The sequence below is a fragment of the Triticum urartu genome, chromosome 3A (genome assembly GCF_056163025.1).
Source record: "Triticum urartu cultivar PI428250 chromosome 3A, HENAU_Tu73, whole genome shotgun sequence".
Lineage (NCBI taxonomy): Eukaryota > Viridiplantae > Streptophyta > Magnoliopsida > Poales > Poaceae > Triticum > Triticum urartu.
Genome location: NC_141875.1, coordinates 52,163,840 through 52,190,377, shown reverse-complemented (window position 1 = coordinate 52,190,377; position 26,538 = coordinate 52,163,840). Strand labels below are relative to the sequence as shown.

The 26,538-nt window shown below is 45.6% G+C and overlaps 1 protein-coding gene and 1 pseudogene across 1 annotated transcript; both read right to left on the bottom strand.

The window, feature by feature from the left end:
- Nucleotides 1-8,152: 8,152 nt before the first annotated feature.
- LOC125547902 (cytochrome P450 704C1-like) lies at nucleotides 8,153-8,975 on the bottom strand. The gene is made up of 2 exons (XM_087516599.1): nucleotides 8,706-8,975; nucleotides 8,153-8,615 (listed from the first exon to the last, which is right to left on the bottom strand). Exons 1-2 carry the CDS (start codon nucleotides 8,844-8,846, stop codon nucleotides 8,421-8,423), a joined length of 336 nt encoding a protein of 111 aa, XP_087372725.1. The 5' UTR covers nucleotides 8,847-8,975; the 3' UTR covers nucleotides 8,153-8,420.
- Nucleotides 8,899-10,249, bottom strand: LOC147978443 (cytochrome P450 704C1 pseudogene; annotated as a pseudogene).
- Between the last annotated feature and the right edge of the window lie 16,289 nt (nucleotides 10,250-26,538).

Here is a 26,538-nt window from a genome sequence, read left to right as displayed (position 1 = left end):
GATAGTTGTAGCGCGGGTGCAACCACGCGCTACTAATACGGATAGACGGGGCCAACTAGTGGGCCGCTCGTAGTTGTAGCGCGTCTGCCAGAGGCCGCGCTACAACAGTTGTGCTTAGTAGTAGCGCGTCTTCGATGCCCCATGCTACTACTAAGTTCCACTTATTACCATAGCAGATGCCCGTCCCCCCATCGCCATGCCACCTCTCGCAGCGCACACATTCTACTATGCCATCCCGCAGCCACCCCGGACCTACCCGCCATTGCCGCCGTCCCTGCGTCCCCGATCGACACCCCCCTAATCTAGTGTTGCCCCTCAAATTTGTCGTATTGTCTTCCTTTCAAACCTCCACCTCAAAGCCACATATTATCTGCTCCCTGGCACTCTCCCTGCTTACGATCGTATTAAACCTCTTCCATTCCAAACCCTAAGGGCTGGACCGACTGCAACAACGATAGCCATTAGGGTGGCTGGTGATGGTGACATCAATGATGACTTCAATGACCTTGTCAACTTTGGCCACAACTGGACAACTGGCATGGGGCAACTATGACATAAACAACTAATAACTCTTTTATCTTCCTTTTAAGTGATATAAAGGACCTTAAAAACGATATAAAGATCTATTTACCTATCCTATTTTTTCCTACATCCCAAAATAAGTTTCTTCGATTTAGTACAAGTATGTAGGGAGTATCTTCTTCAAGTTAGTTGTCTTTATTTGCTCTTCATTTGAGCAGTTTTTAAATTTTCGTAATATTTGTAATGTAATAATTTAAACAATTTTCAAAGAATTTAAAATAATCTTAGTTTTAACTAGAAGCACCAAGAACTATGTTTTCACATCTCTTATTCCCTTCGAGTATCTATTTTTCCTCACATTTTCCTTTCTCTTAACATGTCAATTGGTTTTTTTTCTGAGACTCACATGTCAATTAGTTTTTTTCTAAGACTCATATGTCAATTAGTTAACCAGTTTATTCAGAAAAAAATTGTTAAAAGGTCACCGGAAATTCAGTCCCGCCATTTTTTCTTCTTATTTCCCTCCATTTTTCCCACGTCAACGATTTCCCTCCTCCATCTAAAAAATAAAAAACTGAAACTGCTCGGTTGTTCCACAAAATCTGCCCCTCATCTACCTGATCACCACGCGCACGGTTCCATCTTCCCCATCACGCCTCCACTCGTCACGAACCTCGCCGCCGATGGAAAGCTCATATTCCTCGAGGCGCCATCTCTCTCTCCACCTAGCAGTCGTCTGTCGCCGCCCTCTCTCCACCTCGCTGCGCCGCAGCCGGGCAAGCCTTCTGCGTGTCGTTGCTGCCAAGGAATGCCACCACGGTGGCAGCGTGACCGACCACGCCACAGAGGCGCTGCAGCTCGTCGTCCGCAACCCCATTGACGTGCTCACATACCTCGCGTGGAAGACCTTCGTGTTCCCAGCATGCCGCGTGATTGGCTCTGTCACCAACCTCCACTCCTCCAAGTTCAGATTCCTCATCGCCGAGCACCTCGACGTCAATGCGCAGGACGTGTAGGTAACTCAATTAATCTTCCTGAATGTAACCATGAATCCATGATCAATTACCTCGATCGAGCTTGAGTCGGAGTTGTGGGTGGATAATTGTTCCAGCGCCTTCCCTGCACATCTTCTACCCAATGGCCGATTTATTCTCTCCCCACAGAAGCGAAGGATCATCCCCTGCATTATCTTCTCTTTTTCGCCCTCCTCTTCTCAGTAGACCAGCAAGTACACATCTGCAGTAAGCATCTCACAGCTGCACTACCTTCCTCAATCCTCATGTCATGCAACTTACAGTACTAATCGTAGAATTGTCGTGTCCCAGGATCAGATTGGAAGTGGAGGCAGAGGCGAACCAAGGGGGATGAGGTCAAGACTATTAGCTCAGATAGATGTAAGCAATTTTGACGCATTCTGAAAAATAGCGTACTACGTTTTCCCCCTTAATTTAGGATCTAGCTTCAGGCTTTGAGATATTTTGCAGTTTGTATTAAACATCAACAGTTCTGTTTTTGTTCTCGATATACATATGCCCACATATATTTCTGAAATACTATGTAGTATAATTTCTTATTTTACTCAAGGACCTAACTTCACACTTTGATTTTTTATTTTTTTTGCAGCTGTGTGTTAAACAAAAGTAGCGCCGTTCTTGATATATGCATGCAGAATTGCATCCATATGCTTCTGGAAACAGTTTACTATGAATCTTTTACTTAAGGACCTACTTTCAGGCTTTGAGCAATATTCTGTATTTAATCTGTAAAATAGTCTTGTCGTGGAAATGCAATATTGATATAATATAAGAAAGTGAGGAGACAATACAAGCAATTGTGCAAGGCCTACTCTTACGCATAATGAAATAGTTATGATGTCTTTGTTTTGTAGAATGATCTTATAATTTATAACACCACAACCTCTTATTTAGCAAAAAGTGTTCAACCTAGACTTCTGCAACCAACAATTTGATGATCCTTAAGAAGCACTTTGGACAGCAAAGCAGCTTCTGTTACTTCGAACACATGGTGCGCTCCCCTGATTTGTGTGCACCTTCTTATTCTATTAACTATTGTAGGATGCAATTTGTATGGTGGGCTCAAGCTTCAGAAGAAAGTGAATAGAACAAGCAATAGATGTCTTCCTTTTCACTACAGACCAAGAACAATATAAAGCAGGGGGCAGCCCTTTTTCGTCACTACAGACCAAGAACAATACCAAACAAGTGTATGTTATGCGTGATTCTTTGCATATTAAATTTATGTTATGGATGATTCTTTGCAGGTTTTAAATTGCTTATGTTAGAAAATCTTTCTCATCTACTTTCTTTTATGTAATAGGTTGGCATTATATTATTTTGAAGAGCTTGGGAAACCAAAACGAGAATGTTACTCTTGCTGCACACTAAAGTACTGATTAGAATATAAGACTGGTGTTGTTAAACTGGCTAATAAGTTCTGAGCAGTGCAAGTTGATGCTATGTTGGCAAAATGTCATCTGTTGATAAGACCACTAAAAGGTTTAAAATTATTGGTCAGGCGACAAACTTAATTATTGCATCCTTTGTATGCTGCTCGTCTAAGATTTACTTCTCTATTAACTTGATTTTATCTAACGGCTCATTACTGATGTATTTTCTCTATTGTTGTAGATTGCCAGGTAAACTGATGATGCATGTCTCACATTGACTGAAGGGTCGAGAACGGGGCTACTTCTAAATAGCTTCACATTATGTTTTCGAATGTCGTCTCTAGAGTCGATGTTTGAAGCATTAATATTTAGAATGGCTGAGACTCTGATTGCAAGGATGAGAATCAGACCACTACTATATAGTTTCAGTCTTGTAATCTTTGGATTGCGTTGTTTGTAATGCAACAAAGCCAATTTAATATATGAGACATTTTTATTTACTACATTTTGGTTTGTATGCACTATCAACATTGACTGAATAATATGGATGACAATATATAAAGTAAAATTAATTGTTCATGCCATGTGGCAATGTCTCTTGGCATTGTAATAATCGTATATGCCCATTTTGAAAATCCTTTTCTGGACTGTATGCGCCAACGCATATGAAGTGTTGATAACCTATAACTATATACATTGCTATGGTACAACACTTATTCACACCATTTACCAATGCATCTATATGTGTTGTTGTAGACCCTTCCAATGCCACCAACGGCAACGCATATTAATCCGTTGGTGTTGCCCTTAGCAACACCTATATGGACGTACGACAACACATCAATGTGTTGCTAAAGGGGGGTTCCTGTTGTAATGTCATATCTTAGCATCACCCTTTAATGAGAACGGAAATATTTTAAGGATATAAAAGTAGCGAGTTCTCTCATCATTAGTGAATAGGGTGGCTATATCATTTAATTTAGTAAGATGTGCCACAACAGTTCCAGATTCATAGCCATAAAAAGGATCAGATTCAACCAAAGTAATTATATCAGGATCAATAGAGAATTCATAATCCTTATCAGTAACACAGATAGGTGAAGTAGCAAAAGCAGGGTCAGGTTTCATTCTAGCATTAAGGGATTGCTGCTTCCATTTAGCTAATAACCTCTTTAGATCATATCTATCATTGCAAGCAAGAATAGCTCTAGCAGATTCTTCATCCAAAACATAACCCTCAGGCACAAAAGGTAATTCATATTTATTAGGGGGAGAGTCTTCATCATCACTTTCATCAATATTATAAGTTTCAATAATTTCATTCTCTCTAACCCTAGCAAGTTGGTCATCAAGAAATTCACCAAGTGGCATAGTAGTATGAAGCATAGAAGTAGTTTCATCATAAGTATCATGCATAGCAGAAGTGGCATCATCAATAACATGCGACGTATCAGAATCAATAGCAGAAGCAGGTTTAGGTGTCGCAAGCTTACTCAAAACAGAAGGCGAATCAAGTGCAGAGCTAGATGACAGTTCCTTACCTCCCCTCGTAGTTGTGGGATAAATCTTGGTTCTTGGATCTTTCAAGTTCTTCATAATGATAAGCAGATATAAATCCCAAGTGACTCAAAGAATAGAGCTATGCTCCCCGGCAACGGCGCCAGAAAATAGTCTTGATAACCCACAAGTATAGGGATCACAACAGTTTTCGGGGGTAGAATATTCAACCCAAATTTATCGATTTGACACAAGGGGAGCCAAAGAATATTCTCAAATATTAGCAGCTGAGTTGTCAATTCAACCACACCTGAAAACTTAATATCTGCAGCAAAGTATTTAGTAGCAAAGTATTATGATAGTAGTGGTAACGGTAGCAAAAGGTAACGATAACAGAAGTAATGTTTTTGGTATTTTGTAGCGATTATAGCAATAGCAACGGAAATGTAAATAAGCGAAGAACAATATATGAAAAGCTCGTAGGCAATGGATCGGTGATAGAGAATTATGCCGGATGCAGTTCATCATGTGACAGTCATAACCTAGGGTGGCACAGAACTAGCTCCAATTCATCAATGTAATGTAGGCATGTATTCTGAATGTAGTCATACATGCTTATGGAAAAGAGCTTGCATGACATCTTTTGTCCTACCCTCCCATGGCAGCGGGGTCCTAGTGGAAACTAAGGGATATTAAGGCCTCCTTTTAATAGAGTACTGGACCAAAGCATTAACACATAGTGAATACATGAACTCCTCAAACTACGGTCATCACCGGGAGTGGTCCCAATTATTGTCACTTCGGGGTTGCCGGATCATAACACATAGTAGGTGACTATAGACTTGCAAGATAGGATCAAGAACTCTCATATATTGATGAAAACATAATAGGTTCGGATCTAAAATCATGGCACTCGGGCCCTAGTGACAAGCATTAAGCATATCAAAGTCATAGCAACATCAATCTCAGAACATAGTGGATACTAGGGATCAAACCCTAATAAACTAACTCGATTACATGATAAATCTCATCCAACCCATCACCGTCCAGCAAGCCTACGATGGAATTACTCACGCACGGCGGTGAGCATCATGAAATTGGTGATGGAGGATGGTTGATGATGACGATGGCGACGGATTCCTCTCTCCGGAGCCCCGAACGAACTCCAGATCAGCCCTCCCGAGAGGTTTTAGGGCTTGGCGGCGGCTCTGTATCGTAAAATGCGATGAATCCTTCTCTTTTTTCTCTCCCCGAAAGTGAATATATAGAGTTGGGGTTGAGGTCGGAGGAGCTCCAGGGGGCCCACGAGGTAGGGGGCGTGCCCAGGGGGGCAGGCGCGCCCCCACCCTCGTGGCTAGGGTGTGGGCCCCTGGCCTTGATCTTTTGCTAGTATTTTTTATTATTTCCAAAAAGACGCTCCGTGGAGTTTCAGGTCATTCCGAGAACTTCTGTTTCTGCACATAAATAACACCATGGCAATTCTGCTGAAAGCAGCGTCAGTCCGGGTTAGTTGCATTCAAATCATGCAAGTTAGAGTCCAAAACAAGGGCAAAAGTGTTTGCAAAAGTAGATACGACGGAGACGTATCATTACCATGCCCGAGAACGGTCTAGATGTTTACATGGAGACTAAGGCATGAATCTCTAGCCTTGCTAACGAATATGCAGAGGCGAGGCCTTGCAGTGGAGGGCACGAAATGCTTCTTTTGTGGACGAGCTGATGAAGATGGAGGACACTTGTTCATCAAGTGCAAAGCGGTTAAGGAGGTGTGGAGAGATCTAGCCTTAGAGAATGAAAGAAGGGAGCTGGAAGCAATCTCATCTGTGCATGCAATGTTGGACTATTTATGGAGGGTAGATACCCTAAAGCACATGCAGATCCTGACTTTTTTGGTGGATGTGGTGGAGTGCCAGGAATAAATTGAGAAAGGGGGAACTTGGGGTGTCGGCAACTGACATTGCGAGACGAACACGCAGTTGTACACTTGAGTATGTGCAGGTATATATCCAGGTACCTAAGCCACAGTGCATTGAAATATGGCGGCCCACCCGCGGAATACATGGTGAAAATCAATGTTAATGGATCCTTCGTCCCAGGAGAAAACCATGCAGGGTGGGGAGCAGTGGCTAGGACAAGCGATGGCGTCGTGGTGGGTGCGCGGGCTGGAAGATTGGAGCTCATCCAAGATGCGTTTGCGGCTGAAGTAATGGCTCTTCCAAACGCAGTCTCCTTTGCAGCCGATTTGGGGATCATCCGAGTGGAGTTCGAGATGGATTCACAGCTATTGGCAGAAGCAATGGACGTGCGCAAGGTCGATTCTTCGGCGTATGTTGCCGTGATTGAGGATACAAAATACCAGCTCAAACTATGGTTCTCTAAGTATGTAATAAAATGGTGTAGGCATAGTGCTAACTCCGCGGCTCATGAACTAGCAGGTCTTGGTCGTCTGTGTCCTGCAAACTCGGCTGTCGAATGGGAGTCCGATGTACCCGCCCAAGTGGCTGTATGTGTTGCGGGTGATTTATCCGGACACCGTTGAGTTATAAAGCTTTGCTTTGCCTTAAAAAAAAAACACCTGTCACCTACCTCCGACATCATCATAACAGCCATCAAAAGAAAAAAAATGACAAATCATCATATCATTTAGCTAGCTAATCTGACTTCCCATAAAATACATCTAATCCCGTAGCCCACGTAGGCACATACACGGAAATGAATCTCCCATATCTCTCTCTCTCTCTCCGTGAATAACGTGATTGGTGCTTGGGTGAACGTGAATACATATATATCTCTCTCCGTGAATAACGTGATTGGTGACTGGGCGAACTTGAATACGTGATCACCTCGAATAATCGGAGACTGATCTCCTCCTCATCTCCTCGTCTCATCTCGTCTCCTCAGCCATCGTTAGTAGCCGCCGCCAGCGCCTCAGCCGCTCGGACGCCATGGACATTGGGAATTTGGATCACAGCTCGCGCGAGAACGAGGACCGGGAGAAGAAGATGCAGCTCCTGCTCACGCGGACTGAGCCACAGGGCGGCGACGACCACGGCAAGTAGCATGGCACGACTACCCCGATCCCAAGCTAGCCTAACCCTGGATGGTGCCATCCGTCTCCGCCAGCCAGGAAAGGTCCAAGTCCTCGGCCGACAACATCAAGCCGTCCGCCTCGCCCTAGCCTGCTTCGCAATGGTCGATCCTCTGCTGCCACGACGCACAAGAACAAGAGCAAGGATATTTCGACTGGTGAGTTTCAATTTTGTGTTTGATTTTATGAATATAAGCATTGATCTTATAATTTTTTTGTATATAGATGGTATGATGTATTTGTGCATAGATTGATTGCTGCTCAAGTTGATGTGGAGTATTTTTACCCGTGAGCACCCATTTCACCTGTCGGGTGATTGGAGGAAAATTGTACCGGTTCACGGGTATGGGTACTGATGATGTACCCTTTTACAGGTATGGATACGGGTGATGGGTAAGTTCGAGAGGGATGGATAAGGGTATGAGGTAACTCCATCCGTACCAAACCCGGCGTGTGCCATCCCTACTTCTTTGGTCCCAAAAAGCTTGTCCTAGATTTGTCAGGATTTAGAACCCTTTCTATTCTTATACAAAATCAAAAGCTACCGACCTTATTACCATCTAACATATTCCTACAGAAAATATATTAATGAACATATGTTTTCTCCATCAATAGTGAACCTGCTCGGATCAAAAATAAACAGGCACAAATGTACAAAACCATCAGATGAATATCAGGTGCCAAAACACAGGTAAAAGGACATGTTTCATGGGTGTTATAATTATATCGCATAATAAAAATATTATTCTTGCATATGAATTCATCATCACTAATATCATAATGTCAAAATAAACGTGCGTAGCAACACACGTCTTTGATGATCTAGTATTATCAAAGCTCCGCACAACAGCACAAGGGAACATGCGCACATTTTGAGACTAGACTTCTTATAGCAGCACAATCCTGCTAGTCTCCGGTTGATCGCCGGGGCGACGCGCGAACACAGAGCGGGCCGTCCATTTTAAGCGTGAGCATTGGGCGATACCCCACCGTCGAGTCGCGCTCCCACATCTCAAACCTGAAGAGGTAGAGAAGAGTTGCTGAAAATATCTTCATTTGCCTATACGCGAACTCCTTTCCTAAACAGATCCGAGGCCCCGCCTAGGTTGAACAAGAGGACAAACATACATACACGTGAATTCTGGATCATGTCGTAGTTTATTGGTCCTTGAAAATAGATGATTTAATTACCTGGAAAGCGGTGAACTTGTAGGGGCTCTCCGGGACGAACACACCGTCGTCGTGGAGCCACCTCTCCGGCCTGAACTCCTCAGCGTCGTCGCCCCACAGGAACTTCATCCGGCCCATCGCGTACGGCAGGTAGTTCACCATGTCCCCTCTCCTCACGGTGTGCCCGTCCGGCAACGTGTCATCTGAGAAGCAACATTTGACATCCTGCGATGCAACAACCAATAATCACTTCCCCAGTCGTGAGACAAATGGAAACACAAATGCGGATGATCAGGGTCAACTCACGGTGGGCACCGCCGGGTACAGCCGGAGGGTCTCCGTGAGCGCGGCGTGGAGGTAGTGCATGCTGCCGATGGCATCTTCGGTCAGGCACGCCGTGAACTCTTGCACGCCGCCCACGTTCTGGTGGTCGCCGGTGGTGGCCTCCCGCACCTCCCTCGCGATCTTGTCCTGGATGCGCTGGTCTCTGCACAGGACGTAGAGGAACCACGACAGAGTGCCCGCCGTGGTGTCGCGGCCGGCGATCATGAAGTTGAGTATGATGTCCCGCAGGTATTTGTTGTCGAAGCAGCCGGGGTCCTTCTCCCTCTCCAGCAGGAATCTCGACAGTATGTCCTGTTTCTTGGCCTGCCAAAATCAAGAAATGTCACCACTAATTTGCCGCCACCGGGAAAATGTTGTAAGGGGAATCGAAGCTCGCTTACGAATTCTTGTCCATCTCTGTCCATCTGCTCGATCTTCTTGTCGATGACGGTGTACACGAAGTCATCGATGGTGCCCACCGACCGCTTCATGGCCGCCTCCGACACGATGTTGAGGAGCCTCTTGGCCTTCCACAGCGGGTCCAAGAACCGGTACAGCACCTGCTCGCTGGCGTTGTCGAACGCCCTGGCGAACGCCGCACCCTCCTCGTTGGATCCGGAGAGCGCGCCCAGGTTGACCCCGAACCCAATCTTGAAAATCGAGTCCAGCGTCGACCGCATGAACAGATCCTCCATGCTCAACCTCTCCCCGGCAGCCGCGGCGGCGGCCACGATGCCCGCGAGCTGGGCAGCCATGTCGCGGAACACGCCACTGCTGTAGTCCCGGAGCATTCGGGTGCTGAACTCGAAGCTGGCGACCTTCCGCTGGTGACGCCACTTGGTGCCGTCGACGTTGAAGATCCCGTCGCCGAGGAGGTCCTCCATCGTGTTATGGGTCATCGTCCCCTTGCCGTAGTTGGCGAAGTTGGTCCGGAGAATGTACTCGACGTTGGCCGGGTCGACGGTGTGGACGGAACTGCAGGTCAGAGTGAGCATGCGGAAGGTGCGGTACCTGCGGGAGAGCTCCGTCATGTACTCCGGCAGGCGGCCCCAGTTGAGCAGCTGGTGGAGCATGGTGCCGGCGACGGGTGGGTAGCTCCGGCGCCTCTTGCCGAGCAGGCCGAGGCGCGTCATGTACAGGCCGGCTAGGATCAGGAGCAGCGACGACATCGCGACCAGAAACGGCAGCGGTGAATCCATGGCCTGTGAAACGGCGCTGGGTCACGTACGTAGTATGGTGCTAGAGTGCGCCGTGTGTGTGTGGATTGAGGAAGGCATATTGTTGTTCTCGTTATTTATAATAGTAGAAATTTTAAGATGGCCAGAACTATTATGGACCGTCCATTACTTTCGATCCAAGAGTCTAGATTGAATGACGTAATAGGTCATTTATGAAGTCACCCGCACTCATATTTGGTAACTGTCCATTATTTACGATCCAAGGGTCTGGCTTGAACGACGTAATATGTCATCTATGAGGTCACCCGCACTCATATTTGGTAACTGCCCATTATTTACGATCCAAGGGTTTGGATTGAACGAGGTAATAGGTCATCTATGAGGTCACCCGCACTTATATTAGCAACTCTTCATTATTTTCGATCCAAGGGTATAGATTAAACGAGATAATAGGTCATCTATGAAGTCATCTGCACTCATATTTGGTAACGGTTAGAAAAATAGGAAACACCAGAATTGGAAAGTAGGAATTTATAATATATTCCTACCATATAGAGATTGCTCGAGTAAAAGGAAAACAATTGTATTCTTCTATAAAAATATTGTCATGAGTGCTAACGCCGATGGATCTCATTTTAATTCTTAATTAAGATGATTCATGCCATTAAATTTCATGATTTATACTAAGATATCATGAGGTCACATAACACTAGTAGAAAAAGACCCATTTGTCCCGGTTCATAAGGCCCATTTGTCCCGGTTCGGCAACCGGGACTAAAGGGTTGGTACTAAAGCCCAATACTTTTAGTCCCGGTTCTTATACCAACCAGAACAGATGGGCCTCCACGTGGCCGCTGCGGCTTGCCCAGACAGGGTAGCACCAACCGGGACCAATAAGCGTCCACGCGTCAGCAGTCCAGGGGCTAGGGTTTTTGCTTTTGTTCTGAAGGGGGTGGGGGGGGGGGGGGTTGGGGGTTTTGGGGGATTTCGTAGGGTTAATTTAGGGGTTTCATATATTGTGTTAGCTAGCTAATAATAGAGAGAAGTGCCCTCTCTTATCCGTCGACGCTATGTACTATACGTATAGAGAGGACTCGACACGCTAGCTAGTAAGCAAATAAAGGAAACCATTAAGTACAAAAGATCGCCATGAACATATACAAAGAGAAGTGATCGACCTCTTCTTCTCCGAGAGATTGGTCGAACAACAAGTTTTCGTATATCTATCCGACGCTATTGGCTACATATATATAGACACACACACACACATATATACACACACACACAATGTAAGATCTCTTATAATCCCCTAGCATCTGAACTCAAGTTCCACATGGTATTCTCTGGTTTTATTGATGACGTGGTCAAGAAAGAATCCCGCCAATTCCTCTTGAATTGCTTTCATGCGATCTTGTGGTAGGAGTTCATCCTGCATCTGCCACATCTAATTTGAAGAAGGGGGTCAATACATATATATGAATGAAACTCAACACAAATGATGGTAATAAAATGAAATTGTGAATATTATTGCTTACGCACTTCAAATTGTCTTTTAGAGTAGCCCCGTTTTTTTCGCAAGTCGCGTTGTTGATGAACTCTTAATCGTAGTATCCACACTAATTATTTTCGGCTTCCTGTCACAAGCACTTTACGAGAAATAGAGGTCAATCAAACTGATAATGAAGTATTATAAATGACATTGATGAAAGTAGCTAGAATCAACGGGAGATGCGCGGAACTAGCTAGCTAGTACTACTTAGTTTCGGGTATGTCCATCGCAGCTCCCCCGGCAGTCCCGGAGCTTGTGCGGTGAATACTTTCCAAACCCTGCGAGACAAAGAAAACAATTACTTGATATCAGGAAATGAACAAAGTTGCCGATATGGTGCGATAATGATCGATTGAACTTACTTCTCGAGCATTTTACTCATGCCCGCATAGTCCTCGGGAGATTTTCGTCTCGAGTCTAAGATGGTTACTAGTCCCTGCTCAAGCTTAATCTCTAGGAGAATATAGTGGAACCTGCACACGCATGCATAACTCATCAATTACATTACTATAACCTCGCGTAATAAGGGAAACCAAATATGCACAAGACAGTAACACTCACTTGAAGTTGTAACGAAGAGTATTTTATCTTTGTTTTGATTTATTAACAACGATCGTAGCATGTTGGCCTCGGTTTCTTTGGCATGAAATGTAACCGTATATTCATCTATGAGATTTGTGTTAATGAACCTGATATCATAGATTTGTGCTTTTCTGCATTCAACGATCTTCAATCTGCATAATATAGTGAGGATAATTATATATACATGCAATGAAAGAGCTGAGCTATATATAGAGACTTAATGACAGAAGTAGTACTTACAGACAGTAGCAAGTGACCGTTAATTTATCAAGGGCCTTTTGATTGAAAACTGGAAGAACTCCTCAAATGGAACAGACAACAGATCAATTCCAACAAGGTCACGCTCCTCTTTAACTCTCAACGTCAAAGTATCCTTCCCAGACTCTCTGCAGGTTTTCATGTACCAATCATGGAATCTTCCCATCATCGTTGTTAGAGGAGGACTTCCATAGTTGATGAAAGGCTTCCTGTACTGGTATCTGAATTCGTCCACCTCCATTATGTCATAATGTGCATCGTTGTCGTGCATGTAATCTGCAAGATTGGTACCGGGCAAGATCCCCGGATGATTAGTGACGATATCGCTAGACACCTTGAGCGGGGGCACGATTGGTTCGCTTGTTTGCCGAGCTGGGGAATTTTTTCCCACATCTTCGTTGTGCTTGTTGGGGAATGCAGTAATTTCAAAAAAATTCCTATGCACACGCAAGATCATGAGAGGGGAGAGTGTTGTCTATGTACCCTCGTAGACCGTAAGCGGAAGCGTTATGACAACGCGGTTGATGTAGTCGTACGTCTTCATGATCGACTGATCCCAGTACCGAAAGTACGGCACCTCCGCGATCTGCACACGTTCGGCTCAATGACGTCCCATGAACTCACGATCCAGCAGAGTGTCGAGGGAGAGCTTCGTCAGCACGACGGCATGATGACGGTGGTGATGATGCTACCGAAACAGGGCTTCACCTAAGCACCGCTATGATATGACCGAGGTGGGTTATGGTGGAGGGGGGCACCGCACACGACTGGAAACAATCAACTTGTGTGTTCTAGGGTGCCCCCTGCCCCCGTATATAAAGGAGCAAGGGGGGAGGCCGGCCGGCCCTAGTGGCGCGCCAAGAGAGGAGGAATCCTCCTCCTAGTAGGAGTAGGATTCCTCCTTTCCTAGTCCTACTAGGAGGAGAGGGGGAAGGAAGGAAGGGAGAGGAAGAGGAGAAGGAAAAGGGAGGCGCGCCCCCCTCCCTAGTCCAATTCGGACTCCCTATAGGGTGGGGGTGCGGCTGCCCCTTGTGGGCTGCCTTCCCTCTTCCCTATGGCCCATGAAGGCCCAACTTTCCTCGGAGGGGGGGGGGTCCGGTAACCCTTTCGGCACTCCGGTTTTCCCCGAAATCACCCGGAACAGTTTTGGTGTTCGAATATAGCCATCCAATATATCAATCTTTATGTCTCGACCATTTCGAGACTCCTCGTCATGTCCGTGATCAAATCCGGGACTCCAAACTACCTTCGGTGCATCAAAACACATAAACTCATAATACCGATCATCACCGAACGTTAAGCGTACGAACCCTACGGGTTTGAGAACTATGTAGACATGACCGAGACACGTCTCCGGTCAATAACCAATAGCGGAACCTGGATGTTCATATTGGCTCCCACATATTCTACGAAGATCTTTATCGGTCAAACCGCATAACGATATACGTTGTTCCCTTTGTCATCGGTATGTTACTTGCCCGAGATTCGATCGTCGGTATCTCAATACCTAGTTCAATCTCATTACCGGCAAGTCTCTTTACTCGTTCCGTAATGCATCATCCCGCAACTAACTCATTAGTCACATTGCTTGCAAGGCCTATAGTGATGTGCATTACCGAGAGAGCCCAGAGATACCTCTCCGATACTCAGAGTGACAAATCCTAATCTCGATCTATGCCAACTCAACAAACACCATCGGAGACACCTGTAGAGCATCTTTATAGTCACCCAGTTACGTTGTGACGTTTGATAGCACACAAAGTGTTCCTCCGGTATTCAAGAGTTGCATGATCTCATAGTCATAGGAACGTGTATAAGTTATGGAGAAAGCAATCGCAACAAACTAAATGATCATCTTGCTAAGCTAACAGATGGGTCAAGTCAATCACATTATTCTCTAATGATGTGATCCCGTTAATCAAATGACAACTCATGTCTATGGTTAGGAAACATAACCATAATTGATTCAACGAGCTAGTCAAGTAGATGAATACTAGTGACACTCTGTTTGTTTATGTATTCACACATTTACTAAGTTTCCGGTTAATACAGTTCTAGCATGAAAAATAAACAACTTTATTATTGCCTCTAGGGCATATTTCCTTCAGTGCTAACCTTCGATTACTACAAGTACTTCCCGACCGCTCCGCTTTGATATATGACCTTTCAATAATGCGCTCATAGTTGGTTTTCGGCGGAGATGGTGGTGGTTTCTTGAGGGAATCGATAGTGCGCTTTGCTTTCACTGGATCTATCTTCTCCTCCGGAGGTGGATATTTCTTAGCTCTTTGCGTTTCAAAGAACTCCCTCACTTGGGCTTGACAGATCTCCGCGTTTTCCTTCTCGGTCATCTCATATGGTAACTTCTCTAGAGGCTTTAGAGATGGACCGAATCTGCATTGCCTCCCGCCTCTGGCTGTGCTGCTAGACGCCGGAGCAGATGGAGCAGCTGCGGCTGTCTTCTTTCCTTGCTTACGAGGCGGAGAAGGACTACGACGCACTGGAGCAGTCGGAGCGGCGGCGGCTCTCTTCCGCCCTTGCTGACGAGGCGGACAAGGAGGCGGGCTGCTCAGGCGCGCAGGCAGAGAAGGAGGCGGAGTGCTGCCACGCGCCGGAGAAGGAGGCGGAGGGCCCTGATCACTCGCTTGAGGAGGAGGCGGAGTGCCCTGACTCGCCGGAGGAGGAGGAGGCGGAGGCGTCCAGTTCGGAAGGTTGATGAGCTCCTTCCGTCATAGACATTGAGTCTTCAGAGCACAACCCAACCGAGTCTTCCCTTCACCGGTAGGGTGGTCAAGCTCGAGCTCCTCAAATCCCTCCATTATTTCATCCACCATCACAGCAGCATATCCTTCTGGAATTGGACGGAAGTGAAAAGTTGCGCCAAGTTCAGGAGGTGCAACAGAGCCGAGAGCCGCCTTGACTTTGAAGTTCTGTCATTGCGTCATAAGGTGGCAATGTTGAGACTCCATGATAGCATCCACGGGGTAGCTAGCAGGATCCGTGAAGACGGGATCCTGAAGCAGCTCGGTGGAAGCCACGTTGCTTCTCCGCTGAGATGGCGGGGTAGCTTCGGCAGGTCGCTTGCTATGAACTGCTTCTCATTCCTCTAGCGCTTGTACCCTTGCATGCAGCTTCTACAGTTTGGTCTGCTCCACTTTCCTCTTCCTCTCCCGGCCTTTGTAACCGTCAGCCTCGGGAAACCCAGCCTTCCATGAAACGGAGCCTGGCGTGCCTCGTGTCCGTCCAGGGTGCTCAGGATTCCTGATGGCCAGTGTGAGCTCATCGTTCTCTCTGTCGGGAACGAACGTCCCTTGCCGCGCTGCGGCGATATACTCCTGAAGCTTCGTGATGGGTATATTCAGTTCCTAGTTTGTCCAACGGCACTTCCCTGTTTCAGGGTCCAAGGTTCCCGCAAGCCCCAAGAACCAAGTCCTTGAACAGTCTGGCCAGTGCAATGTTTCTGGTTCGACCCCTTTATCAAGCAGGCCATTCTCAGCCTTGTCCCACAACGACCGGGCTTTGAGGTAGCCACCTGACCCCGTGCGATGGTGAAGGTCCTTCTTTGCAACATTTTTCTTGTTTGTCGCTGACATCTTCTTGCTCTTATCCGATGTCTTATGGGCCACAAATACGTCCTAGTGATCTCTTATCTTCTCAAATCGGCCGGTGAATTTTGGAGTCTTTTCTTTGTCGACAAACATTGTTTTCAACTCATTCTTCCACCTCCTGAACAGATCTGCCATCTTCTTAAGAGCATGAGCCTTGACCAATGGCTCTATAGCTGGCTTCTCCGGATCCTCCTCTGGCGGTAGGGTGAAATTTGCCTTCAGCGCAGTCCAAAGATCATCTTTCTGCCTATCGTTCACACAAGACACCTCAGGGTCTTCATTCTTAGGCTTATACCATTGGTGGATACTGATCAGGAACCCTCGACCCTCGAACCCTCGACCCTCTACCCTAGTTCCCAACCCTCAAACCCTCGAACCCTCGGTGACCCCCCCTCATGTCAAAGTTATCGAGGAGGGGGTATATCGCCCCCCCCCCCCTCATGTGGAAGTTATCGGGAAGGGGGTATATCGACAACGACATACCTGATAAAAAATAAGAAGAGGAAGAAGAAGAAAAAAAGAGGAGAAGAAGAAAGGAACAGAGGAGAAGATCGAAGAAAAAAAAGAAGAGAAGAAAGGAATAGAGGAGAAGAACTATTTTTTTCTTCTTCTCCTCTTTTTTTCTTCTTTTTTCCTTTTCTTATTTATTTCTCCTCTTCTTCCTCTCTTCTTCCTCTCCTCTTCTTCTCCTTCTTCCTCTTCTTATTTTCCTTTTTCCTCTCCTTCGTTTTCTTCTTCTTCTTCCTTCTTCCTAGATAAAACTTTTCTAAAAATGTAACTTTTGCATATATAAAGATTTTCTTCTTCTTCTTCCTTCTTCCTTCTTCCTAGCTAGATATATAAAACTTTTCTAAAAATGTAACTTTTGCATATATAATTTTTTTTCTTCTTCTAACTTTTGCATACATAATAAAACTTTTCTAAAAATCTAACTTTTGCATATATGAACATATATACATAGAGAACATACATACATATATACATTTTTATAAAAATGCAAAAAAACATAAATAAAATACATTTATACACATACACACACATATACACATATATACACATACACACACATATACACAAAAAATACATTTATAAAAAAATGCAGGGCAGGGGCGGTGGGGCGGCGCGCGCGGCGCCAGCGCAGGGCAGGGGCAGCGGCAGCGCGCGGCGGCGGCGGCGACCAGTACAGGGAGGAGGAGGGGATCGGGGCGGCGCTAACAACGAGGAGGTGTCGACGACGAGGAGCGGGCTCAGGGGCGGCGGACGGCGACAACGCGCTCGGGGGCGGGGGCAGGGGCGCTGATACGTCTCCAACGTATCTATAATTTTTTATTATTCCATGCTATTATATTATCTGTTTTGGATGTTTAATGAGCTTTATTATACACTTTTATATTATTTTTGGGACTAACCTACTAACCCAAGGCCTAGTGCAAATTGTTGTTTTTTTTACCTATTTTCGTGTTTCGCAGAAAAGGAATACCAAACTGAATCCAAACAAAATGAAACCTTCGGGAGAGTTATTTTTGGAACAAACATGATCCAGGGGACTTGGAGTAGACGTCAAGAAAGGAGCGAGCAGGCCACAAGGCAGCACTAGTAGAAAAAGGGTCAAACGTGAAGCACATTAGTGCCGGTTTGAATTTGAGCCGGCACTAATGTGTGCATTAGTGTCGGTTCCAACGGCTAGCCGACCGCTCTCATTAGTACCGGTTCGTGGCGAACCTTTAGCACCGGTTCGTGCCACGAACCGGTACTAAAGTGAGTGGTGGCAGGATGTTGTCAGTCCGGGGCCCCTCCAGCACCTTTAGTACCGGGTCGTATCACGAACTGGTACTAAAGGTCGTCCTACGTAGACCCTTCGTCTACCCGAGCTCGCTCTGTTCTTCCCCTTTCCCCTCTCCTCTCTGTTCTTTCCCCTCTTCCTCTCAAGCTCATCACACATTTTGCCCAAAATTTGTCAAGATTTGAAGGCCCCCATCCATTCAAATAATCACAAAGGTTAGCAACTTTGTCCTTTCATCTCTCATTGCTAGATTAGCTCGTGCAATGCTTTATATAGTGATTGATTTTTGAGTTTAGTAATTTGGGAGGAATTATATATATGTGCTAGTATTTGATTTATATGCAATTTGAGGTCAAAAATAACACTTAGTTTGCATATGTAGGTGTGGTTTACTTAGTACCTTCTAAATCTCCGTCGTAACCACCGTCGATCGCTCGCAATGTCCCGTCGCCGGCACCACCTTGTGGTGAGCCTCTTGTTCATGAAGTTTTATATAAAAAATTGATGTTTGTGTGATTTGGATATATATAGTTACTCGTATAATTATCTTACCCATACGTTGTTTGTTATACATAGTGCCATGGTTTTGATATCTGTCCCCGTCGGCCCTCGTCCGGGTTATGATTCGGATGTGGTATATTCTCTTTTAAAACTATTCATTGCATTTCGTGTTTATAACAAATTGTGCCCATCAAGTTGACATAGATATTTGTATGTAGGAGGTAGTTAAACCGGATATTCCAACCGACCCTATTGTTGAGAGGTTAAATTTAGTTGAAAGAGAAAACGAGGATTTAAAGGAAAAATTGAAAAGAATTGAGGGGGAGAATATGGAATTGGAGTTGCATGTTGCCGATGTCGTCGATGATCACAAGATTAAGATGGAGAAAATGCGCTTGAAGATTAGAAAGATTAGAAAATATGCCATTCATAGTGAGGCTTGGTATCATTATGCTGTTGGATCAATTGTTACCTTAGTTGCGATCTTGATCGCATTTGTTGTTGCATTTAAATTCTTTAGCTAGAGAGTTATTTGTTTGTTGCATTTAAGTGTTGTATGATCTTTATGTATGAACTTTATGTATTGTATTAATTTGGTGTTTTCGGTGCTGTGTATTGAAGATGAGCCGGCAATGGATGTACGATGACCGATGCTGTCCCGAGTTCATTAATGGCATGCGTACTTTTCTGCTTGCGGCTGAGGCAAACAAGCGGGCGGATGGTTTTATGCCTTGTCCATGTGCTGGCTGTAAGAATGGGCACAATTACTCTACGTCAAGAACCATTCACGTCCACCTGTTTGAGTCCGGTTTCATGCCCCACTATAATGTTTGGACCAAGCATGGAGAAAGAGGGGTTATGATGGAAGACAATGAAGAAGAAGAGGACGACAACAGCTATCCTGGCCATGGGTTCCCTGAATACGATGATACAATAATGAGGGAAGAAGCTGAGCCGGTAATGCGGGAAGAAGCTGAGCCGGCAATGCGGGAAGAAGCTGAAGAAGAGGCATCGGATGAGCCCGTTGATGATCTAGGTCGGGCCATTGCCGATGCAAAGAGAAACTGCGCAAGTGATTTGGAGAAGAAGAAGTTGCAGCGCATGTTAGAGGATCACAAAAAATTGTTGTACCCGAATTGCGTAGGTGACAAGAAAAAGCTGGGCACCACACTGGAATTGCTACAATGGAAGGCAGAGAATGGTGTATCTGACAAGGGATTTGGAAAGTTGCTGGTAATGATAAAGAATATGCTTCCAAAGGACAATGAATTGCCCGAGAGTACGTACGAAGCAAAGAAGGTTGTCTGCCCTCTAGGGTTAGAGGTGCAGAAGATACATGCATGCCCTAATGATTGCATAATCTACCGCGGTGAGTACGAGGATTTGAATGCTTGCCCAGTATGCGGTGCATTGCGCTATAAGATCAGCCGCGATGACCCTGGTGATGTCGAGGGCGAGCGCCCCAGGAAGAAGATTCCTGCCAAGGTGATGTGGTATGCTCCTATAATACCACGGTTGAAACGTTTGTTCCAAAACAAAGAGCATGCCAAGGCGATGCGATGGCATAGAGAAGACCGTAAGAAAGACGGAAAGTTGAGAGTACCCGCTGACGGGTCGCAGTGGAGAAAAATCGAAATAAAGTACGGGAAGGAGTTTGCAGATGACGTAAGGAACGTATGGTTTGGTCTAAGCGCAGATGGCATTAATCCTTTTGGGGAGAAGAGCAGCAACCATAGCACCTGGCCTGTGACTATATTTGTATAACCTTCCTCCTTGGTTGTGCATGAAGCGGAAGTTCATTATGATGCCAGTGCTCATCCAAGGCCCTAAGCAACCCGGCAACGACGTTGATGTGTACCTAAGGCCATTAGTTGAAGAGCTCTTACAACTGTGGAATGGAACAGGTGTACATGCGTGGGATGAGCACATGGGGGAAGAATTTGACCTAAAGGCGTTGCTGTTCGTGACCATCAATGATTGGCCTGCTCTCAGTAACCTTTCAGGACAGACAAACAAGGGATACCGCGCATGCACGCACTGTTTGTACGATACCGACAGTATATATTTGACTAATTGTAAGAAGAATGTGTACCTAGGACATCGTCGATTTCTTCCGAGCAGGCATCCCGTAAGAAAGAAAGGCAAGCATTTCAAAGGTGAGGCGGATCACCGGACGAAGCCTCGCCACCGTACTGGTGCTGATGTACATGATATGGTCAAGGATTTGAAGGTGGTCTTTGGAAAGGGTCCTGGTGGACAAGAAATCTATATTTTGGGACCTGCCCTATTGGAAAGACCTAGAGGTCCGCTCCGCAATCGACGTGATGCATGTGACGAAGAATCTTTGTGTGACCCTGCTTGGCTTCTTGGGCGTGTATGGGAAGACAAAAGATACACCTGAGGCACGGGAGGATCAGCAACGTATGCATGGAAAAGACGGCATACATCAGGGTCATGCAAGCTATGCTCTTACCAAAGAAGAGAAGGAAATCTTCTTTGAATGCCTGCTCAGTATTAAGGTACCGTATGCCTCCTCGCCGAATATAAAGGGAATAATAAACATGGCAGAGAAAAAGTTCCAGAACCTAAAGTCTCATGACTGCCACGTGATTATGCGCAACTACTTCTGGTTGCATTGAGGGGGCTTCTACTGGAAAACATTCGATTAGCCATTGTGAAGCTATGTGCATTCCTCAATGCAATCTCTCAGAAGGTAATCGATCCAGAAATCATACCAAGGTTAGAGAATGATTTGGTGCAATGTCTTGTCAGTTTCGAGTTGGTGTTCCCACCATCCTTCTTCAACATCATGACGCACGTCCTAGTTCACCTATGTGAAGAGATTAACGTTTTGGGTCCTGTATTTCTACACAATATGTTCCCCTTTGAGAGGTTCATGGGAGTCTTAAAGAAATATGTTCATAACCGTGCTAGGCCAGAAGGAAGCATCTCCAAGGGCCATGAAAATGAGGAGGTCATTGAGTTTTGTATTGACTTTATTCCTGACCTTAAGCCGATTGGTGTTCCTGAATCGCGGCATAAGGGCAAACTAGATGGAAAAGGCACGCTAGGAGGGGAACAAATAATATGTATGGACGGACATTCTCTCACTGAAGCACACTACAAAGTTCTACAGAATTCCGCCTTGGTGGCTCCGTATATGGATGAACACAAGAATTTGCTACACTCCAAACACCCGGAGCGGTCTAATGACTGGATTACACGTGAACAAACCAGGAGTTTTGCCAGCTGGTTGCAGAAACGTACCATGCATGACGCCTCTATTGAAGATGACCTGTACTTGCTGTCCCAGTTACCATCTTTGAATATAATGACTTTCAAAGGGTATGAGATAAATGGTAATACATTTTACACGATCGCCCAAGATAAGAAGAGCACCAACCAAAACAGTGGTGTCCACTTTGATGCAGAAACCAAGACGGGAAAGGAAACATATTATGGTTATATACAGGACATATGGGAACTTGACTATCGACGTGGTTTGAAGGTCCCTTTGTTTCGGTGCAAATGGGTCAATATGACACGAGGCGGGGTAACGGAAGACCCGCAGTACGGAATGACAACTGTGGATCTCAACAATCTTGCGTATGCAGACGAACCATTCGTCCTAGCCAATGATGTGGCACAGGTTTTCTATGTGAAGGACATGTCTACCAAGCCAAGAAAAAGAAAAGATAAGGAGGCGAATGCATCGTACGATGAGCCAAAGCGGCACATAGTTCTTTCTGGGAAGAGAAACATCATGGGAGTGGATGAGAAGACAGACATGTCAGAAGATTATGAAAAGTTTGATGAAATTGCTCCATTCACAGTGAATATTGACCCGAGCATCCAGTTAAATGATGAAGATTTTCCATGGCTACGGCGCAAAGGGACACACGCGAAGAAAAAGTTTCACACCCAAAGATCTGGGATGTGATCGGCTTCAATATCATCACTTTCTTCTGTGTTTCACACCCAGGAGGGAATCTCTGTAATAGTTAGGGTAGCTAGTTATGTGTTTTGGCATTTGAAACACGAAGAAATTTTATGTGCCAGCAAATTCTTTCATGCATTTACTGATTTTTCAGCTAAATGACCCTGAAATTGAAAAACATTTCAAATGAACTCAGAAAAGGTTGAAAGTTGGCATGGTATAATAATTTCACCCACATACCATGTGCAAAAAAGTAGAGAGGGTTACCGCAAAAACTGGATGCACTTCGTGTACAAAATGGACAATCTCTTTCGAAGTATCAGGGTTTCGGACGAAAACTCATCCGTTACAAAGGCATTTCTTTTTTAAATAACCTAAGCATTACCAAATTGAATATAATGATAAAACACACTAATATTAAACATAACTAGTGATTCACACAAATTTCAAATAATTCAAAATTTAAACTATTCAAATTTGTAAACTACCGGTACTAACAGAAAGTTTGTAATTTTTTGTACCTAAAGCAAAAATATTCACAAAGAAACTCTAAATACAACAAAAAACAACTCAAAAATAAATAAAACAAAAATAAATAAAGCAAAAAAAATAAGAAAAAAAGCCCACCTACTGGGCCACAGCGGCCTGCATACGACTAGAAACCCAAATTCTAGTTGGGCCAGGATGCAGGCCCGCTAGCCTAGTAGGCCCAACAGGGCATCGCAGCAGAGGTAGGCCCAGAAGGCCTGCTTAAGAGAGGAGCTTGAGACAGCAGCGCGGGCGGGGCTTATAAGCAGGTGCGAGTGCCCCTCGGCTAGCGAGGTGGGACTAAACTTTTGCGCCCCTCGCCTGGCAGCGCACACCCTTTAGTACCGGTTGGTGGCTCCAACCGGTACTAAAGGTGGGTTCTATATAAGAAAACACTTCAAAAAATGGTCAGTTTCTCATCTCTCCCTGCTTCTTTCTCCTCTGCCCCATCGCCGCCGCCCCTCGTCGCCGCCCCCGTCGCCGTCCCCGTCGCCGTCCGTCGCCGTCCCCGTCCCCGTCGTCCCCGTCGCCGCGCCGCGCCCCGCCCCGTCCTCCCGTCGTCCCCACCCGGCCCGTCCCCGTCCCCGTCGTCGCCGCCCCGTCCCCGTCGTCGCCGCCCCGTCCCCGTCCCCGTCTCCGTCCCCGTCGCCGCCCATCGTCGTCGCGCTTTGCTGGTGAGCTCCTGCCCCGGCCGCCAACCACACACACACACACATTGTTATAGAATTGTTAGCAATCTTTCTGTTTTTTAGTTATAGAATTATTAGAAATGTTAGTTTTAGTTATAGAAATGTTAGTTATATAGAAATATTTTAAATGTTAGTTATATTGAAATTTTAGTTATATTAGAAATGTTAGTTATATAGAAATGTTAGTTATATATAGAAATGTTTTTTAGTTATAGAAATATTAGAAATGTTAGTTTTAGTTATAAAATTTAGAATTTGCATATATGAAATCACAATCCATCATTTAAAAAATGTTACTTTACTTTTGTGGCATATAGTATTTGTTGTCGACGATGCCCGGCCCGCATCCTCGCCGTCGACCCGTTCGCGACGACGTCCTGCTTCAGAGGACCCATGTCCGGGACTGGGCTCCGCCGGGCTGGCACTGGGAGGTGCTACCTTCAGGGGCGCGACGCTTGGTGAGGAACCCGGCCCCGGGTCCCGTCGTCGACCCTCATCTTCTTTGGTGGCGTTCGCGTGGGCCACTTTTGGTGCGGAGGGAGCCGGCCCCGCCGGAGGTGGTACGTCGCCGTGTCAGGGAGGAGGACGAGCACGTCCATCACTACATGGCTGCTATGGACGTCAGGTTCTCCAATACCCAGCAGGTTCTTTTGGGAGATCAACCGAGCTATGATCTAGTGATGGTTCCTTCTCTTTGGGTGTCCACCGCCCGCACCTCAGGAACCGCGAGTGGCCTAGATTACTCTATAGTATTCGATCTTTATTAGCTTGCTAGCTAGCTAGCTAGTGATGTATTCGATATTATATCTATTATTCAAGACGATGTATTCGAGATTATATCTATTATTCAAGATGATGTATTCGAGATTATATCTATTATTCGAGATGATGTAATCGAGATTATATTCGATGATGCTTATTATGTACTATGATTGATTCAGTTTTTCCTTATTAATTGATTACATCCATGCACTGTAATTTGAATATATTTATTTTGGATTAGTTAAACAAAACCTATGGCGGACAATACCGGCAGAGAGGGAGAAGAGGCCCTGTTCGATATCATACGCAATCCTCGCGAGCCAGATGATGATCAGAATGATCAGAATGAAGAAGATCACGACGACCAAATTGATGAAGTCATGAACTATGAACATGACGAAGAAAATATTGATCTTGAAACAACAAAGACCGGCGAGGTATATATATTTATATAAGCAGGCATCTGGTGATCATCACATGTTTTAAATGACTTGAAGATATATTAACGAATCGATCTTTCTTCTTTCATCCATCCGGATCGAGCAAATCTTCAGGCAACAGGAAACGTGGCCCGAACAAAAAGTTGAAGGAGGGCGTAAAGTACAATATCGAGGCCATCAGACCTAATGGTGAACCATTAGCGCCTAAGAAGATTGCGGACAAGTTCATTCGTCAGTGCGGAGTTCTTGTGAAGGACCAACTCCTGATCTCCCTTCAAGAATGGAGAGAGCCAGCAAAGCCACGTCCAGGAGTTACTTTTGTCGACGACAGACAAAAACTTCTGCTTTGGGAAACGCTCATGGAACATTTCACCCTACCAGATCATTTCACAGATGCAGATGTGGAGAAAGTCAAGGACGCTGCTCTTAGGAAGATGGCGATTGCATTCAAGAACCACAAGATTCGTGAATGGGCCAAATACGTCAACGGAGGAAGGAAGACTCCAGTATTCGAGGGAACACTAGAGAAGCAAAGTGCTCACTAGAACGATTTCGTGAAATTCAAGGATTCGGAATTATCTAAGGAACGGTCGAGAATAAACAAGGCCAATGCCGCAAAAAGGATAAGTTCCATAAGATGGGGCCAGGTGGCTATGCGGTGGGAATGCCTAAGTGGGATAAGTCTGAGAAAGAGATGCTGGATGCAGGTGTCACTCCAGAAACATTAAGCTGGCCCCCCAGGTGCAGGACTTGGTTCTATGCGCATGGGGGGGAGTTGGACCCGAAGACAGGCAAAGTTTCGAAGAAGGCATGTCTGGATGGAGCCGAAGATAAGCTACTTGTTGCAATAGAAGAGGCTCGATTGGGGTTATTCGAGCCCAACAGAGAGAACAACGAGCTTACGCGTGCCTTGGGAAATCCTGAACACCCGGGAAGAACATGAGGCATGGGCGCTATTCCGTGGTATGAGGGGTTTTCGGACTGGAACGCCGACTATAGAACCCGTGCGAGAAAGAAGATTGCGGAGGAGAAGAAGAGGAAGATGGAGGAGGAGCAGAGGAAGCTAGACTATGAATGCCTTCAAGGCCTAGAATCAGCGCACGCGGACTTGGCAGTCAAATTCCAGCGGCAGCAGGAGCAGATCGACTCACTTAGCCAGCAAAGGGGGTCTCAGCAGCTAGCGGATGATCCACCATTGGATAGCACCGTCCCATCCATGCCGAGAAGCAGCGTGGGTTCCGCCCCGGGCGACGCATTGCTGGATAGCTACCCAGTGGATGACATCATGGAGAACACTAACTGCGAGCTACACTTCAAAATGAAGAACATATCCATGAAGGTGGCGGACGCCCTTACTTTTACAAATCCCCCCGAGGCAACCTTCCATTGCAACCCGATTCCAGCGGGCTATGCTCGTGTCTTGGTTGATGAGGTGGTGGACCAATATTCGGGGCTACAGCTTGACATTCCTGGAGGTTGATGAGGCCTTGGGTTAGTAGGTTTATGATCAAGTTTATCTATGAACAATATTTGATTCTTCTCTGAAATCTTTTATGTATGATTTGTTATCTTTGCAAGTCTCTTTGAATTATCAGTTTGGTTTGGCCTACTAGATTGATCTTTCTTGCAATGGGAGAAGTGCTTAGCTTTGGGTTCAATCTTGTGGTGTCCTTTCCCAGTGACAGCAGGGGTAGCAAGGCACGTATTGTATTGTT